Consider the following 18,229-nt stretch of genomic DNA (forward strand, 5'->3'; position numbering starts at 1 on the left):
TTCATCTAAACTCCGTTTTATATGATCAGGAACCTTAGGTCCATTAATTAAATCTAAAAAATTTTTTCCATCTTTTTGTCTCTCCAAATAAGGCTCGGAAGAATACAGGTCCTTATAAAATTTTAAAAATTGTTTTAATATTATATTTGTTTGATTTGTTATTATACCATTATCATCTTTTATTCCATTGATATTAGTTCTTCTTTTTTTTGCTTTAAGATAATTTGCCAATAATCTCCCCGCCTTATTAGAATTTCCATAATACATTGTTTGCTTGGAAAACAAATCTCTTCTTATCATTTTTGAAGTTAATTCATTATATTTACCTTTTGCTTTCAAAAGAGCTTGCAAAACTTCATATTCCCATTTACTTACCAATTTAGCTTCTAATATTTTTATTTCTTTTTCTAATTCTATATATTGTATTTTAATCTGTTTCCTAATAAAAGCTGAATATGATATAATATTACCCCTCATAGTTGCTTTAAATGCATCCCATACATTCTCTATAGATGTATCCTCCACTAAATTAATTTGAAAGAAATCGTTAATTTGTGTTTTAAAATTTTCCAAAAATTTGTCATCCACAAGCAATGCATTATCAAATCTCCAAAGAGGTCTACCATTCTCTGATTGATCTAATTGTAATTCTATCCATACTCCCGCATGATCCGAAATAATAATAGGATCTATGGAAGCTTTAATCACCTGTTGCACTTTATTTGTTGAAACAAAAATATAATCTATTCTTGAAAATGATTTATGAACCTGTGAACAGAATGAAAATTCCTGATCATTAAAATGAAGAATACGCCATATATCTTTCAAATCACATGATTGAACCAAATTATCTAAACCTAAAGATTTTATACTTTTACCTGGTTTTTTATCCAATAATGGATCCATTACAGCATTAAAATCTCCAGCCACCACTAAATTAGAAGCAGCCAGTGGTAATAACATGTTCTGTAATTTTTTAAAAAATTCTGATTGATTCGAATTAGGGGCATATATATTAAACAACGTCAGGGCATCATTTCCCATACCTATATCAATATGTATCCATCTTCCATGTGGATCTGAATTTTTTACCTTAATCTTGGCCATACATTTTTTATTTATAAGAATTGCTACCCCTGCTTTTTTACCCTCTGCTGGAGCAAAAAAACATTCTTTTACCCACCCACCCGATAGTTTCTGTGATTCCTTTATACTAAGATGGGTCTCCTGCAGACAGTAAATATCCGCATTTTGCTTTTTTAAAAATGTTAATACTTTTTTCCTTTTGATTACATGATTCAGGCCATTGACATTAATAGAATATATCTTAAAAGACATTATAGATTTTAATACTTTTCATTATAATCTTTTTCCCCTCTTCTTTCATATTTAGAATCCAAAAAATGTTTTTCATGACACACATATTTACCCCTAAAGTATCTAATCCCTTGTTTATTTTTCCCTTAATCATTCTAGTAAATACTCTCCTTTTCCCTCCCTTTCCCACCCAATACAATGGCTGCTTAAGGATACACATTGGAACTGTAATCCGAACATTCTTCTCTCCCCTAGGCAATCAATATTCAATCAAATTTCCCTTCTATCTATCTATATTAACCTTTAATATCTTTATTCATTTTTTCATAACATTTCATTAATGAATCATTATCCATTTAACAGTTTTTAATTTACATTTCCTTAGTATTATTGTTTACATCATAAAATTTTATCTTAAACATATATTTAGTATGTTATTAGTGTTTTTCCTATATCTTGCTCTTTCTTTCTTATAAATTTTTATTATCTTTTCTTTATATCATTTTTCTTTCTTCAGATATTTCAATATTTCATACTTTTATAATTTTTCATAAAGTCATCAAAACCCATCTTAATGTTTTATGTTAAAATATCATAGGTTCTGGTTTAGAAAGAAAAGCTTTTAGTTTTTCTGGATCCTCGAAATACAAGGATTTTTCTCCAGATGATACTCTCATTTTTGCCGGATAATATAGACCGTATTTAAAACCTTTTTCTTTTAGTTGAGGTCTCATGTCTAATAGTCTCTTTCTTTTATTTGCTGTGTTTTTTGCAAAGTCCGGCAAAAACCATATTCTGGATCCTTTATAATTTAAATTTTTGTCTTTCTTTGCTGCATTTAATATTTCTAATGCTTGTTGGTATCTAAGCATTTTGAAAATTATTGGTCTTGGCCTGCCTTTATTTTCTACATTTTTGACTGGGATCCTATGCGCCCTTTCTAAGGACCAGCAAATTATAAAATGATTGCAAATAAATGATAAGAAAAATTAACAGCTTATAAATTGGTGACAACTATAAGAGATAAAATTAGATACAAAACTTAAGGGAATAAAGCAGAAGAGAGAGGTAAAACAAAGAAAACCTAATAGATTAACCAAAGAGATCCAGAAGCAATAATCACACGTTAATTAACAGATAAGTCCTGCTTCTTCAGCAGGTTTATAGAGAAGTGGGTCACAACGAGTTTCATCTATGTAAATGACATGAACTTCCTCAAATTTAATGGATTAAAACATTCCATAAAACCTTGAAATGTAACATACATAAGTTTTATTCCATAATTAGGTTACTGTTTCTCACAAAGCAGAAGACTCTGGTAGATAGCGGCCTTTCAAGAACACTGTGTTACTTTCTTAGGCAATACGAACTCCCGAAGGCCCTTCAGAACTTTCATGTACTATCACTACACTTCAAGGATGATTGGATGAATATCATTAATCTGGCAGACTTTCAACAGAAGGCTACATCACACAAACTTGGAGACAAGCTCTTCATCCATGGAATACCAAATGGCCACCAAGGTTGAGATAGGTAGTTTCCCTGGGCTCTAAACATATTCATACAAGGTATAACGCCCAAGGTGTAACACATGGTTCAGCAAGAGACAGAATATTGGATATTAAGCACATTCAATAAGAGTTGTATTGTACAGTATTTCAAATATGGCTTTCTGTAATGGACATCAAATATATTCTAGAACAAAAAAGTAGAAAAGGTACCGCTTTTTGGAGACAGCAACTGCAGTTATTGAGTTTATCAGTTTTTCTGGTGGTAGATCCAGAACTCTTGAAACCTAGATTTACGATAGACAAAAAATCTTGCTAAGTAATGATGACGTTTTCATAAGTTTCCTCTTATTTAAGAAAAAACATCTTTGTCCTATGTCATAGCATTAATAAAGATACAAGTGGTATAAAAGTTTTTTGCCTCCCCCCTCCTGATTTCCCCTAATTTTGCATGTATGTCATGCAAACATTAAACAAAGTGTAAATTAGACAAAGGAAAACAAAGTAAACATACAACACTGTTTTAAGTTATCACCCTTAGCTCCCACGTGAACAAATAACTGTCTCCTTAGTTAATCAACCAATTAACCAAATTCAATTGATAAATTAGATTCATTGTGGAATCTAAAACCTTACTATATTGAACTCGATCATTAAGGTGAAGTAGTTAGTACAAAGTTTCCACAAGAGATGAGAGAAAAAAAAGTTTGTTTATTATAGTCAGAAAGGGGAAAGAAAGCCATTTCTAAAGCTCTGGGACGCCAATGAACTACAGAGCCATTATCTTCAAGCACAGGAGGCACCTTAGGCCTCCTTCCCAGTGCATTCTCAGCCGCTGCTTAGGCACACCTGTCAAATCTCCAAAATACAATCACAAACTTCCTACCACCGCTCCCCTTCCCCTCCTTGAGCTTCAGCGAAGACTTTCTCTCAAGGTCCCTCTGACACTTCATGCAACATTCTTTTCCTGCCCCTCTCCCAGTTCTAGTTTCTAATCCTTGATGCACAAAAACCTTCTCAGCGGCCCTCTTTTTGGCTCCCCCGTTCCATCAGCTACTATCCCTTCTCAGCCTACATTACATTACATTAGAGATTTCTATTCCGCCATTACCTTGCAGTTCAACAGTGACCACTGCTACTTACACGCCTTCTTTTTGCATTCTAAATTAGTGTCTCTCAAACTGTGTGCCAAGGTACAGTGGTGCACCCCGAAGAAATTCTGGATATGCCAAGAGAGATTCCAGAATTTTAATTTTAACAATTCCCATCATAAGTATACACTAGAATAGATGACATGTACATCGTGTACACAAGAGTCTGTAAATGTTTGTTATGAGCATCTATGTGCATAAGGCTACAACTGCCCAGACAAGCCTCACCAATTTACTTGACTTCTTTGAAGGTGTGAATAAACATGTGGATAAAGGCAAGCCGGTTGATATAGTTTATCTAAATTTCCAGAAGGCCTTTGACAAAGTTCCTCAGGAAAGCTCTGAGAAAATTAAAGAGTCATGGGATAGGAGGCAATGTTCAATGTGGATTAAGAACTGGTTAGCAGACATAAAACAGAGGGTAGGGTTGAATGGCCATTTTTCTCAATGGAGGAGGGTAAATAGTGGTGTGCTGCAGTGATTTGTTCTGGGACCGGTGCTATTTAACTTATTTATAAATGATCTAGAAATTAGAACTACAAGAGAGGTGATTAAATTTACAGATGACACTATACTGATCAAAACTGCTAAAATGCATGCAGACTGTGAAAAACTGCAGGAAGACCTTAGGAAATTGGAAGACTAGGTATCCAAATGGCAGACGAAATTCAACGTGGACAAATGCAAACTGATACACATTGGGAAGAATAATCCAAATCATAGTTATCGGATGCTAGGGACCACCTTGGGGGTCAGCACCCAAGAAAAGGATCTGGGTGTCTTCGTAGACAATACGCTTAAGTCTTCCACCCAATGTGCGGCAGAGGCCAAGAAAGCAAACTAAGAATGTTATAATGCCTCTGTATTGCTCAATAGTGCGACCTCACCTTGAGTACTGCATTCAGTTCTGGTCTCCTTATCTCAAAAAAGATATGCACTTCCCCCTCAATATTCGCAGGGGTTAGGGGCAGAACCAGCCCGTGAATATCGAGATAACGCGAATAACTTTTAGGGCCCCGCCTTCCTCCTGCCCCTGGACCTCTCCCCCGCCTCCCTCCTGCCTCTATACAGCTTACCTGGTGGTCTAGCTGGTTAAGCATTTTTTAATGCAGTAGTTATCTAACTTGAGCATCAAAACAATCAAGGCTTTGTTACTGTTTGGATCTTCTTATCTCCGAGAACTTGGATTTTCAGCTCTGACAGACATCTGCAGATGGTGGATGATGAAATACGTGCTTGCTTGTTGACTATCGAGCTGCGTTTTGAGTTAATTTGCACTCAAAATCAAGCACATCCATTGCATTGATTAGCAGTTCTATTCTATCTATTTTAGTTTCACCATTGGTACAATTACCCATACATAGCTTAAAGAACTTTAGATAAATAAATCTCAAAATTAATTTTTTGTTGGTTTTGTAATTTTAAAATTTCAATTATAATGTGCCATGACAATGCATTTGCTCTGTTTAGTGTGCCGTGAGAAACATTTGCTCAGTTTAATGTGCCAGAGCTAAAAAATACATTAGAGACACTGTTCTAAAAGATACCATCCTCGCTTACCTGTCCCCTGTATGACCCTCTGAACATGTCACACGCGAAAAGTGTCAAAGAAGAACATGGTAATCTCAACTCATACCTTGATCTCTAACTTCCAATTACAGCAAAACCTTGGATTGCAAGTAACTTGGCGTGCGAGTGTTTTGCAAGACGAGCAAAACATTTTATTAAAAATTAACTCGATAAACGAGCGGTCTTGCAGTACGCACACGCGCGTCATATCACTGAATGCATCTGAACATAATGCAAGCTTCACATTCAGTTTACTTGTTCAAGCGCATGCAACATACACATAGTACAAGTATGCACTTAACACGCTTCACAAGTATGCAAATTGTAAGCGCTGTACAACTAGCCACATTATAACTGCAGGAGTGACTTAAACACAGTGCAAGTGCACATATCTTACACGCAGTACTGTATTTTGTATTAAAGTTTTGAGGTTGTGGAATGAATCGGCTTGAGTTTCCATTATTTCTTATGGGGAAATTCGCTTTGATATAGAGTGTTTTGGATTACAAGCATGCCTCTGGAACAAATTATGCTCGCAAACCAAGGTTTTACTGTATCTGTGTTTGCCCACCCCTTCTCCTGCTCTGCAACCACTGCCATTTCTCAACTCTATAGTCTCAAGAGATTGATCAAAAAATATCTTGTAAGCTCAGACATATGAAACTCTAATGGGGAGTGAAAACACCCTCACAGGAGTTCACCTTCCAGTCATTGCATCAAATCATATGATCAATCTCTGAGGCTGAGTGCTGAATTATAACAATAACATATTTTTATGTTTCTTTTTATATTTTCTTCTTTTTTTGTTATGATATTTTCATAAGAAATGTTCAGATGGCGAAAAATCACAAGTATCAACGTGGACTTCACTTAGCTTTAAACATAATCCGGGGCTCTCAACGTTTCGGAATCTGCTTCAGGAGACCTGATGAGAAGCTTCCAAATGCTTGCAATCAGTAAGAGTGTATAACACTTTCAGTAAAAGGAATTTGCTGTCATTCTGCGATCCATTTGTTTTGTTGTTAAGCTGATAAATACTTGTACAGCGGCATAGGACAAATAGATCGCAGAATGACAGCAAATTCCTTTTACTGAAAGTGTTATACACTCTTACTGATTGCAAGCATTTGGAAGCTTCTCATCAGGTCTCCTGAAGCAGATTCCGAAACGGAGCCACGTTGAGAGCCCCGGATTATGTTTAAAAGCTAAGTGAAGTCCACGTTAATACTTGTGATTTTTCGCCATCTGCAACATTTCATATGAAAAAAATCATTAAAAAAAAAAGAAGAAGATTGATCATATAATTTGACGGTGAACTCCTGTGAGGGTGGGGGGGTGTTCTCACTCCCCATTAGTTTCATAGCTTTGAGCGTACACGATATTTTTTGATCAATCTCTTGAGACTATAGTTTTTTTCTCATCAGATATCTTTATATTTAGTATACTTTACTGCTCTCCCATTTTTGAGTTGTAGTACCCTGGCCGCTTTCATGGATTCCTCAACGCTAGGCTATTTCTACCGTTCAGAAACCCTCCCTCCCACCTGTTTCCTATGCAGAGTGGGGCGCCTGACACCCTACCTGAGCAGCTATAGCCCGGCGGAAGGGGCACGCCATGACCTTTGCTCCCCCGAGCCACAACTGAAGGTTCCTCAACTATCTGCAACTGGGAAGGAGAGTAGAAAACCGGAACGCGAATAATAATTCAAAAAAAACAACAACCCATAAACGAAAATTATGGGGAAGGAGAGACCAGCCGTCTGAAGGCGGCGTCAAGCGGCTAAAAACGACTAATGTGTTGCCCCTCACGCCCCTTCCTGGGCTCTTCAAACAAGCAGCAGCTGCCCGGACGACCTTTTCCCCGGAAGTAGTTGAATTTGGCAACACGCCGGTCGCACGCGACGTCAGCCTGGCGCGAGGACTGAACGCGCGCGCGCGCGCGCGGGGCTTATGAAACATGGATGATACGCGCTGCGCCACCTCCTCGGTCTCAAAGGTGAGCGAATTTCCCTCTCTGCGAAGCTCCCACATAGTTCAACACCTGTTTTGAGTTTTAGGATTTCATTAAAAAAAACAAAAACCCTCAATCCAAAACAACGTTATTTAGGGTTAGTATGGCTCCGGGAAAAGGAGGACGGCTTGAGATTTCTGGGTTTTAGTTTTATTGAAAGCAATAGAAGTGTTTCCAGAGTTATACATAAAGTGACTTAAAAGGAAAGAATGATAAACTTAGAAGGAGCATTTTCGGGTTTTGGTGCAGCTCAGTATTTCTTTTGTAGAGTCTGGTTAAGTTTTCTGATCTGGTGGTACAAACAGATTTTTTTTGTTTGTTTGTTTAAATAATTTTTTTTTAATTGATGTTACAAAGCCTTAATATAAAAGAAATAGCAGTTACAATTGGTGAAACAAAGTAAAGGCATTACAAACTTGTTCTTACCAATGCAAATAAACTGGCCATTGCAAGATTCTTCCTGCTTTTATTTCCACTGGATTTTATCCCAGTGCTAATGTTGGAAAGCAAAAGGAGTATTAATGGTTAAGTGTCGGTTCGTTCTTCAGGTTCAAGATATGTTGTTTTGTTTTTTTACATGAGTCCTTATTTTGGTTCTATGGTGAAAAATTTCAGCACTTTCTGTCATGTGCATTTCATATTTATAGGTTAGTAAATAAATAAATAAATTCAATATTTATTGTAAAGCAATAGCAGTGAGGATGTGCAATAAAGTTCCTCTTCATTTAGTTTAATATGATAAGGTGCTGTGGTATGTAATATGTTTTGGATTGTATCCAAAATAATCAGAAAATAATATTAAAGATTGAACTAGGCCAGTTACTGGGCAGACTTGTACGGTCTGTGTCTGTGCATGGCCATTTGGAGGAGGATGGGCAGGGGAGGGCTTCAATGGCTGGGAGGGTGTAGATGGGCTGGAGTAAGTCTTAACAGAGATTTCGGCAGTTGGAACCCAAGCACAGTACCGGGTAAAGCTTTGGATTCTCACCCAGAAATAGCTAAGAAGAAAAAAAAAAAAAAAATTTAAATTGAATCAGGTTGGGCAGACTGGATGGACCATTCGGGTCTTTATCTGCCGTCATCTACTATGTTACTATGTTACCAGTGCACAACTTATATTATGGTTTAAGGGAGCTACAATTATCAAACAATTTCTCCACCTGATAGTATAGTTTTCTATCAGCTGTCTTGCATCCCTTCACTTTTTTAACTTTTTTTGGGACCCTCAGCGCCACCACTCAGAGCTCAATTAGATTTCATTGCTCTAAGCTTTATATGCCAGCTCCTCATCGGTTCCCTTAATTTAGTTTCAATCTTATACGTTTAAATATTAGCTTTTGTTTAATCTAATTTACTTTTAAGCATGTATTTAGCTTTCAACTTGTGGTCTCTGGCTAGGGGAAACATCACGCCGACATGTTTCACTGCTAGAGCTTTATCAAGGCTTTGCCCCTAAAACAGAACAAAAGCTATCAGCATCAACTTAGGAAAGTTAAGACAGACATCACTAAACTAATTTATTACTGAGCTGTCTTACATGTTTTGCTTACCTATAAATTTCACTGCCAAACCTGTGGCCACTCTGTCCTCAGATATGGCGGTGGCGTTCTTACTGAGATTTTAAATAGAGCGGAATCCTGCTTTGGCGCGATTGCGTCATCACGTAACAAACGTAACGTAGTTGAAAGCCTAAGTACATGCTTAAAAGTAAATTAGATTAAACAAAAGCTAATATTTAAACGTATAAGATTGAAACTAAATTAAGGGAACCGATGAGGAGCTGGCACATAAAGCTTAGAGCAATGAAATCTAATTGAGCTCTGAGTGGTGGCGCTGAGGGTCCCTAAAAAAGTGAAGGGATGCAAGACAGCTGATAGAAAACTATGCTATCAGGTGGAAAAATTGTTGGATTGTATCCATACATTTTTCCACTATTCTTGGATTATTTTACATTCAATCCAATGTTCTGATTTCTGAAGAACCAAGTCCGACTTAGATTTATCTTTGCAAATTCTTAGTAATTTGGCCGGTGATCATATCGATCAGTATCTAATGTAATATATAGATTGCAGTATAGAGGTTTGTAAACATCTTCATTCAATTCTTGTGAGTGTCACAGCATTTACCTTGCCTACCTGTGGTAAGACTCTACTGCTACTTGATAAAATAAGCCTTTAGTCTCTTACTCCGCCAACAGTTTTATTGATCTGTAATTTATGTTTAGTATTTGAGACTATTTCTTTCAACCTTAAAATTCATGATTTGTATTGTTTTCATTGCACTTGGTATGGTCATTCCATATCAAGTGGTCCAATATTTATTTATTCATTTTTCTATACACATCTGTTCCTGAAATACTTAGGAAACCAACCTATACAATCCTAGCCCTCAACAAATGATCTCTAGAATTGTCAGTCCACTCTATCTGAAACATCTTTAATCATTGTAAACCGCATAGAATTTCACGGTCCTGCGGTATATAAAAAAATTGTTGTTATTATTATTATTACTGTTCTCCCAGAGGAGCTCAGAATGGTTTACATGGATGTATTCAAGCAATTTTCACTGTCTGTCCCAGTTAGCTCATAATCTCTCTTGAAAATCATCCTCGCTCAACTTCCTCCAACTGAATAAAATTTTGTGTGGCTGTTCCCTATAGCCTCACATGAAACCATGCAAAAATGTTTAGCTGGATCTTTATTGGTTTGAGACCTAGGGGCTGTCCAATATACATCACTCTTGGAGTACTGTGCTGTGCTTAACACAAAATGGCAACTTTGTCCAGCTATTACAGCCAAACAAATTCTACAAGAGAATTTAAATTTTGCAGATTAATAAACCCCTGACACTAACTTCGTGTGCAAAGTTTGGAATGTAACATATGAGCCAGCAAAGTAGGCAAAAAATGTTATAATAGGAATTTAATGCCTGCTTTAACTCCTCATTGCTCCTGATCTGATTTTATTTATTTATTCAATTTTCTGTACCATTCTTACAGGGGAGCTCAATCTATCTAATATACCTGAAGCAATAGGGGACCAATTGACCTGCCCAGGGTCACAAGGAGCAGTGCGGGCCGGAACTCACAACCCTAGGATGCTGAGGCTGCAGTTCTAACCCCTGCGCCACACTCTCAGACATAGAATGGTAGAAGATAGCATGGCAAACATTGTTTGGCAGATGGCAAAACATACCCCCCCTTTTGTTTTGGTTTTTTTTTTTTACAAAAACACACAAGAGGCTTTTATCGTCTGTCGTGCTGAATGCTCTGTGTGTTCCGACGGTCATAGAGGTCCTACCTATCAGCATTGGAGCAATGCAGAGTATTCAACATGCCGGCTGGCGCTAAAAACCTCTTGTGCGCTTTTGTAAAAGGGGTGATAGTTAACAAAGCATGGTAAAGCATAATATTACAAAACATGGTATGGCGAGCATAATACGATAAAAACATAGCGTGGCAAACATGGTATTACAAAGCATGGGTAACATAGTATGACATGACTTAGCAAAACTGGTAAGGCAAGCGTGAGTGACGAAACATAGCATGGAAAACATGGAACATCAAACATTGTGTGATAGACATGGCATGAGCAATTGTAGCATGGCAGACATAGTATGGCAAACATGGGATTCCTTGGTATTCATCACAAACTAGGGCGCGCAGAACCTTGTGTTCTGAAGGTACAATACGTTTGTCATTGATGGACTTCTCAAAAATGCACTATGAGAACACAAGAACTTCTGCTATCTCCATCATGGGAGCAATGCTGTGGAACAAATTAACTGGACCGTTGAGGGCTTTATCTGATATCCAGAAGTTTAAAAAAAATACTTAAAACTACATTACAGTATTCCCCTGAAATTCACCAGGGGGGGGGGGGAATTGAATGCAGTTTTTCACCTGTCAAAAGGCTGGAGAGGGCAGCTGGAGCGCCAGCAACTGAAGAAAATCACTCGCGGTGTTCTCTGACCGCCTCTTCCTGTAGTAAAGTCGGGCTACACCAATCAGGAGCTGCTTTGACATGCAGCTCCTGATTGGTATAGCCCGACTTTACTACAGGAAGAGGCAGTCGGAGCAGACCACGAATGAGTGAGTCCGCAATTCGCGAACCGCAAATGAGCAAGGGAACACTAAGAGATATGTTGTTTACTGCTAGTTTTAAGATAAATGGCACTGTGAGGATCTATGAAATCTGGGTTTTAAGATGTAACTAATTATTGCATTTAAGATATTTGTATAAATTCTGTTTGTTTTATTTTATGTATGTTATTTTTGTAATTCCGCTTAGGAATAAGCGGTTGATAAATTTTTAAAATAAATAATATGGTAAATATAGCATATAGTATTGTAGGACAAAGATGGCAAACAGTATATGTGGAAGAACACATTGGGAAAATGTGGCATTTTACCCAGCAGTGATGTTGGGCTTTCCGGTTTGTAATTAGCCATAAACACTTTTGGAACCCTTTTTAAAAACTGGCGTTCCAAGGGCCACTTTCCAATCTTCAGGTACCACGTACGATTTTAATGACAGGTTACAGATTACTAATAGTAGATCTGGAATTTCATTTTGCGTTCTCTCAGAATTCTGGAGCTTATACCATCTGCTGGAGTTGATTTGCTGCTCTTTAACTTGTCAGTTTGGCTTATTGCACCTTCCAGAATCTACAAGATTTTATTTTTTATCTCCTCTGTATCATCACCCTTAAATACCATTTCTGGCACTTAAAGATACTTAGTTCCTTCCCAATGCTTATGCTGCTTACTCTTTTCTTCATTCTTGTCTTTTTTCCATTTTTTTGAAAGGATGTTCTTTTGGCTGTGATAGACTGTTTCACCTTTTAATCATGATGACTGTCATTTGACCTTCCTTATACCTTTCTACTACATGGAACACATCTGGTCCGGGTTCAAGTCATACCTGTACCAGCAGTCATGGCACATGACTTGCACATAGGATTTGCATTAAGAGACTTTGCAGCCAATTGGAAGCAAAGATAATTACACAAAGAAATGATATTAGTGCTTTATATAAATTTTGGCCATTTTTGGGGTGCAGATATCTCAACTGTAATATCATCCAATTTTTACATTTTTTTCGATCACTTGAAAGAGTGTCTTTTTTGCTACAAAATGCGACCTTAGAATTACATGGTTCTAACTGTACCGAAAGTTAGAACCTTGCAATCCTAGACTAATTTCTGTACATAGAACCATGTAATTTCTTATGAAACGAAGGAACGGTTAAGTTGCAATAAATCCTTGTGAGTGTTATAACATCTACATGTCAGATAGAACCCGGAAGTCATCGGAGTTAAAAATACTGAAAATTGTCACTTAGAACCCTGTAATTCTAAGGTCACATAAAGCTATTCCGTTTCATATTTGACCTGGCCTTGCTTTGGCCAGAAGTTAGGTCTCAAATGCATGCATTATTCGCACGCGTATACATGCAGTGGTAAAAAAGGGCATCTTTGGCATCCTATTGCGTAATATGCAAATGAGCTAGAGGAGTGAAATTGCATGGTGAAGCTAAGCTTGTTGGGCTTGCCATGCTAACTCAGGTTAGGTCTATCCACTGCTTTCATATATTCTTGTAAAGGGCCCATCAAAATGAACATTTAGGGCTCCTTTCACAAAGATGCGTTGGGGCCTTAACGCGTGGAATAACACGCGCTAAATTGCCCCGCGTGCTAGACCTTAAAGCCAGCATTGAGCTGGCGTTCTAGAAGCTTAGCGCACGCTAAAATGCGTGCACTAAAAACGCTAACGCACCTTAGTAAAAGGAGCCCTTAGTTGTTGGTGATTCATTGCACATCTCCATTTTTAATAAAATTTAGTGATGTAGGCTTTGGGTTATGGGCTACTAAGTGGCCAGCTTATTAAATAACTTGTAAACCAAAGCATATTGATAACGTAGTCAAAATAATATGATTAAAATTAACATTTCAAGTTCTTATTGCAACTTTTTCCACTTTTGCGGATGATGCAGAATGTTGTGCACATTTTCATTGATAGGGATCTTACCTTCCACGATCATATAAGTTCAGTCGCAAAAATCTGTTTTTTTAAACTACGTATCATCCGGTCCTTAATGTCTGTCCTAGAGACCGATTCAATCATTATTCTGATACACTCTTTAGTTATCTCACATTTAGATTATTGCAACTCACTTCTCAATGGTCTCCCTCAAAAAGAAATTTGACGCCTACAACTAATACAAAACACTGCAATAAAACTTATTTATAAAATAGGCAAATACGACCATGTCACTCCTCTTCTAAAAAAAGCACATTGGCGCCCCATCACTCACCGTATTACCTATAAAATCATATTACTTTCCTTTAAAATAAAACTCATAGTAACATAGTAGATGACGGCAGATAAAGACCCGAATGGTCCATCCGGTCTGCCCAACCTGATTCAATTTAAATTTTTTTTTTTTCTTCTTAGCTATTTCTGGGCGAGAATCCAAAGCTTTACTCGGTACTGTGCTTGGGTTCCAACTGCCGAAATCTCTGTTAAGACTCTCTCACCAGCCCTCATTTCTTGATAAACTTCTCATACCCCAATGTTCCCCACGCACTCTAAGGTCAACTGATCAAAAACTTATTTTTATTCCCTCCATAAAAGATTTTTATTATACACGAAAAGTAAATTTTGCAGTAACTGCTCCAACCTTATGGAACTTTCTACCACAGCAACTCCACGATGAACAAAGCCTAGATAAATTTAAGATAGGCCTAAAAACATTCTTATTCTGTGACGCATTTGCCAGCGCTTAGACTTATCTTCTTTCCTTTTCTTTTCAAGCAACCAACCGCTTTAATAAAGCGACCCCACCCTATATGTTTTATCCCAATCCCTCTATCTCCTTTTTCTTCTTAAATATGTAACTTTTCCCCTCCCCTTCCATCTATCCTCACTCTCTAGTTTGTCCTGTCATTATTATTCATGTTCACACTATACATTTAATATACCAATTATTTTATCTTTAATTTTTTAGCCTTCCTAGCTTGTAAATTCTATTGTTAACCGGCCAGATATCTGTTTGATGGTCGGTATATTAAAATTAATAAACTTGAAACTTGAACTTGAAACTTCTTATGAATTTCTGCTGACTATAGTCCTGGAAAAATTGAAGACCAGAGAAAACCCTTCCCCTTCCAAGTGTCCACGACCCTTTGGGTGAAGAAAAACTTCCTTGCATTTGTTCTGAACCTATCTCCCTTCAGTTTCTCCGAATGCCCCCTCGTGCCTGTTGACCCCTTCAGCCTGAAGAATCTGTCCCTATCCACCCTCTCTATGCCCCTCATGATCTTGAAGGTCTCTATCATATCTCCCCTGAGCCTCCTTTTTTCCAGAGAGAAGAGCCCCAGCCTATCCAACCTCTCGGCATATGGGCAGTGTTCCAGCCCTCTTACCAAAGGAGAGCAACGAAACTGGTAAGAGGGCTGGAACACTGCCCATATGCCGAGAGGTTGGATAGGCTGGGGCTCTTCTCTCTGGAAAAAAGGAGGCTCAGGGGAGATATGATAGAGACCTTCAAGATCATGAGGGGCATAGAGAGGGTGGATAGGGACAGATTCTTCAGGCTGAAGGGGTCAACAGGCACGAGGGGGCATTCGGAGAAACTGAAGGGAGATAGGTTCAGAACAAATGCAAGGAAGTTTTTCTTCACCCAAAGGGTCGTGGACACTTGGAATGCGCTACCGGAGGAAGTGATCAGGCAGAGTACGGTACAGGGATTCAAACAGGGATTGGACGGATTCCTGAGGGATAGGGGGATCGTGGGATACTGAGAGAGGTGCTGGGATGTAACACAGGTATAGAAAGCAAACCAAGTAATAAGTATAGAAATCCAACCAGGTCGTGCATGTGCAAGACCGGAGGGTGAGGACTTCGATGGGAAGATAAAACTCAATGGGAAACCAAGGTGGCAAGGGGGCCCCTTCTGGTGTCTCAGACAGGCCGTGACCTGTTCGGGCCGCCGCGGGAGCGGACTGCTGGGCAAGATGGACCTGTGGTCTGACCCAGCGGAGGCACTGCTTATGTTCTTATGTTCTTATGTTATGTTCTTCCTATCATCTCTCGACTGGCTAGTGATAGCTCATGATTGCTTTTCCATGCCCACTCAATCCACTCAAAAAGGATCTTGCTTAAACCAAAAATCACACTCATTTGTAATACTTCCACTATCTAGCATTCTCCCACCTTTATTTTGTTATATATTTCTGTGTAGTTGTGCTATGTGTGTTATTGTATAATAATACAACTCTCCCAGCTGCTCATTTAAAGGTCAGTACTTGGAAGACCGAGTTCGCTTGGGAAAGTGGGCTGAGTGAATATGATGGGGTGGTTGTTCGGATTCTCTTGTGTAGCTTTTCAACTGTGGTGTTGAGTCTTCTATGTTGTCTGGGTAACTGGCACTGGTTTGTTTTCAACCACATCCCCCTTAAATCTTGACTTTTTTCTTCCTAGTCTCGCACCTCCATTGATACACTGGAAAAGTAAAATACCAATTCATTCCCTAAATGCATTGATTATAACAGATTACTTGAGGAACTGAAGGCAAAGTTGCAAATTGCAAGTCTTGTTCAAAAAGTCCAGATCCTTACATTGGCCCCACACAGTTCTAATCTAATTTATTTAAAAATTTATATACCGTATATTAACTTTACGGTTTACAATTTAATTTCCAATTTCTGGGTCGCTCTATTCCCAATGAGGTTCAAGGCGACTTAGAATTCTCAGGAATAGCAATGGGGTTAACAGTGTGATTAGGATTGTATAGTGAATTTTATACAGAGTGGAGATGGCTAGGAGTCACCTTTTGAATTGTTGACTTCTTTCATATTTGTTTTGAGTTTTTGTGATCCCATTGCTGTTTGGTTTTGATATTGTTGGTTGTCCCATGCTATTTATTTTCTTTACTTGCTGGCTGGAAGGGGGGATGGGGGGAGGGTGTTGGGTTAGTTGTGGGGGGTTTTATTTTCTTAAAATTTGAGCTTGTCTGTACCAGATTGTAATTTCTGTATCTTTCATGTACTGAGCTCAATAAAAATTATTTGACAATACAGAATGCAGATCTTATAGAGCTGGGGAATAAGGTGTTACGGTAAACAGAGAAGGGATTGAGTACACAGAGGGGCCAGCATTTACAATCCCATGCTTTGAAGTTAATTGTCAATAGAATACATGTCTTCAAAGAGATGAGTTTTTAGCATCTTCTGAAATCTAAGGTAGCTGGTTTTTGTTCTGATAATGGTAGAGAATCCGTTCAAGATCTTCACACTGATAAAGGTGAACAGTGAACTGAATTTGTGCTTGTATTTGATTTCTTTTGGAGAGGGAAGAATTCGAAGGAGCTTCTTGAGATTTCTGGTAGAGTTTGCTCAGGAACTGATGAAAATATGAGCAGTTCGGCAGCGTTTGCAAATAGTATTTGGTACATTATACATGATAGCTTGAAAGTAATACACACTTGGATAGGGAGCCAATGTAGGCTGCAGTAGTATGGTGTGATGGGTTCAAATTTTCTGTTTGAATATTAGTCTTATAGCTGTATTTTGGATTAGCTGTAGTTTGTGGATGAGGGCAGTGTTTATCCCTGAATAAAGGGAATTGCAATAGTCCAGTTGAGATACTACTAGCATTTGTAGCAATATGTTTATGAATTTTATTTAATCATGTTCCTATTGTGTCTTGTTTTGTCAAAGTTGTATCGAACTGTCTGATTCAATCAATGTGTTTTTTGTTTTTTCCTCTTACCCTGATTTTATTTTTATTTGTAAATCGCATTGGATTATGATTTTGCGATCAAATCACATTTTTAAATAAACCTGAAATAAATTAATTTGTGGTCATAGAAGAATAGTTTGATCAGCCTTAGTCGAGGACGATGCAGTGTTTTCCTCTGCTGCCCACGGGTGTTTACCATCTTGCCAGCTCCCTCCTCTGCCTTGCTGCAGTGTTTGCGCATTTGTGTGGCCTCAGAAAAATTTTTTTCAGCCAATGCGGCCCAGGGAAGCCAAAAGGTTGGACACCCCTGCTCTAGAAGGTTTTTTTTTTTTTGTATGATAAGAGATTTGAAAGAGAGGGTGGGGTCCAGTATAACTCCAAGGATTTTGAAGGTTTGTCAATATTTAGTGCATTTCCTGCAGGTAGGATGATTAGATGTAAGGGTTGTCTATAAGAAGCTGTGGAACCATAGTATTTTACTTCTTTCAGTGTTTAGCTTGAGTTTGTTGAGCGCAGCCCATGTGTGTATTTTATCTATACCTTTATTCTCTGAGGGGTATTGGAGTTGCATTTGTTCGGAATATGTAGCAGTTGAACTATTGAGGAGACTATGCAGTATTTTAAAGTATCATCACAAAAGGTAAAAGCAGGCCAGAGGCCTTAAACGTGATGGCGTCCTTGCAATGCCTAGAAAAAAGGCAGGGGAAGATCCTTTCTATTGACATTAAGCGAAGGGTCAAAAATTTCTATCAGGATGATAAATTTTCTCGATTATGCTCTGGCAAGAAAGATTATGTATCTGTTAGAAGCACCTGTTATTGTTTCAGCTTAAAAGAACTTTGGATAGCTTATCAGCAATGCCATGAGCCTGAAGTTGGCTTCTCTAAATTTTGTGAGCTGCTTCAAAGTGGCGCAGTACAGCCAGCTTTGCT

General features: G+C 38.1%; 2 protein-coding genes across 6 annotated transcripts in view; one reads left to right on the forward strand and one right to left on the reverse strand.

The window, feature by feature from the left end:
• Positions 1 to 7,259, reverse strand: part of RARS2 (arginyl-tRNA synthetase 2, mitochondrial) — a 175,346-nt gene extending 168,087 nt beyond the window's left edge. For all 4 annotated transcript variants that reach the window (XM_033939892.1, XM_033939889.1, XM_033939890.1 and 1 more), the window contains exons 1-2: positions 7,126 to 7,259; positions 3,039 to 3,112 (exon numbers count right to left, since the gene is read on the reverse strand). In XM_033939892.1, the coding sequence (XP_033795783.1) occupies positions 3,039 to 3,112; positions 7,126 to 7,161 (110 nt within the window). In that variant the 5' untranslated portion in view covers positions 7,162 to 7,259. The remainder of the gene's footprint in view (positions 1 to 3,038; positions 3,113 to 7,125) is intronic.
• A 94-nt stretch (positions 7,260 to 7,353) lies between these two features.
• ORC3 (origin recognition complex subunit 3) overlaps positions 7,354 to 18,229 on the forward strand; it is a 172,328-nt gene continuing 161,452 nt past the window's right edge. Inside the window, exon 1 of one of the 2 annotated variants that reach the window (XM_033939886.1) lies at positions 7,354 to 7,540. In XM_033939886.1, the coding sequence (XP_033795777.1) occupies positions 7,502 to 7,540 (39 nt within the window). In that variant the 5' untranslated portion in view covers positions 7,354 to 7,501. Of the gene's footprint in view, positions 7,541 to 7,689; positions 8,203 to 18,229 lie in introns of those variants that run through there. The other variant, XM_033939887.1, reaches the window with a different exon arrangement.

The sequence above is a fragment of the Geotrypetes seraphini genome, chromosome 3 (genome assembly GCF_902459505.1).
Source record: "Geotrypetes seraphini chromosome 3, aGeoSer1.1, whole genome shotgun sequence".
In the NCBI taxonomy this organism is placed as follows: domain Eukaryota; kingdom Metazoa; phylum Chordata; class Amphibia; order Gymnophiona; family Dermophiidae; genus Geotrypetes; species Geotrypetes seraphini.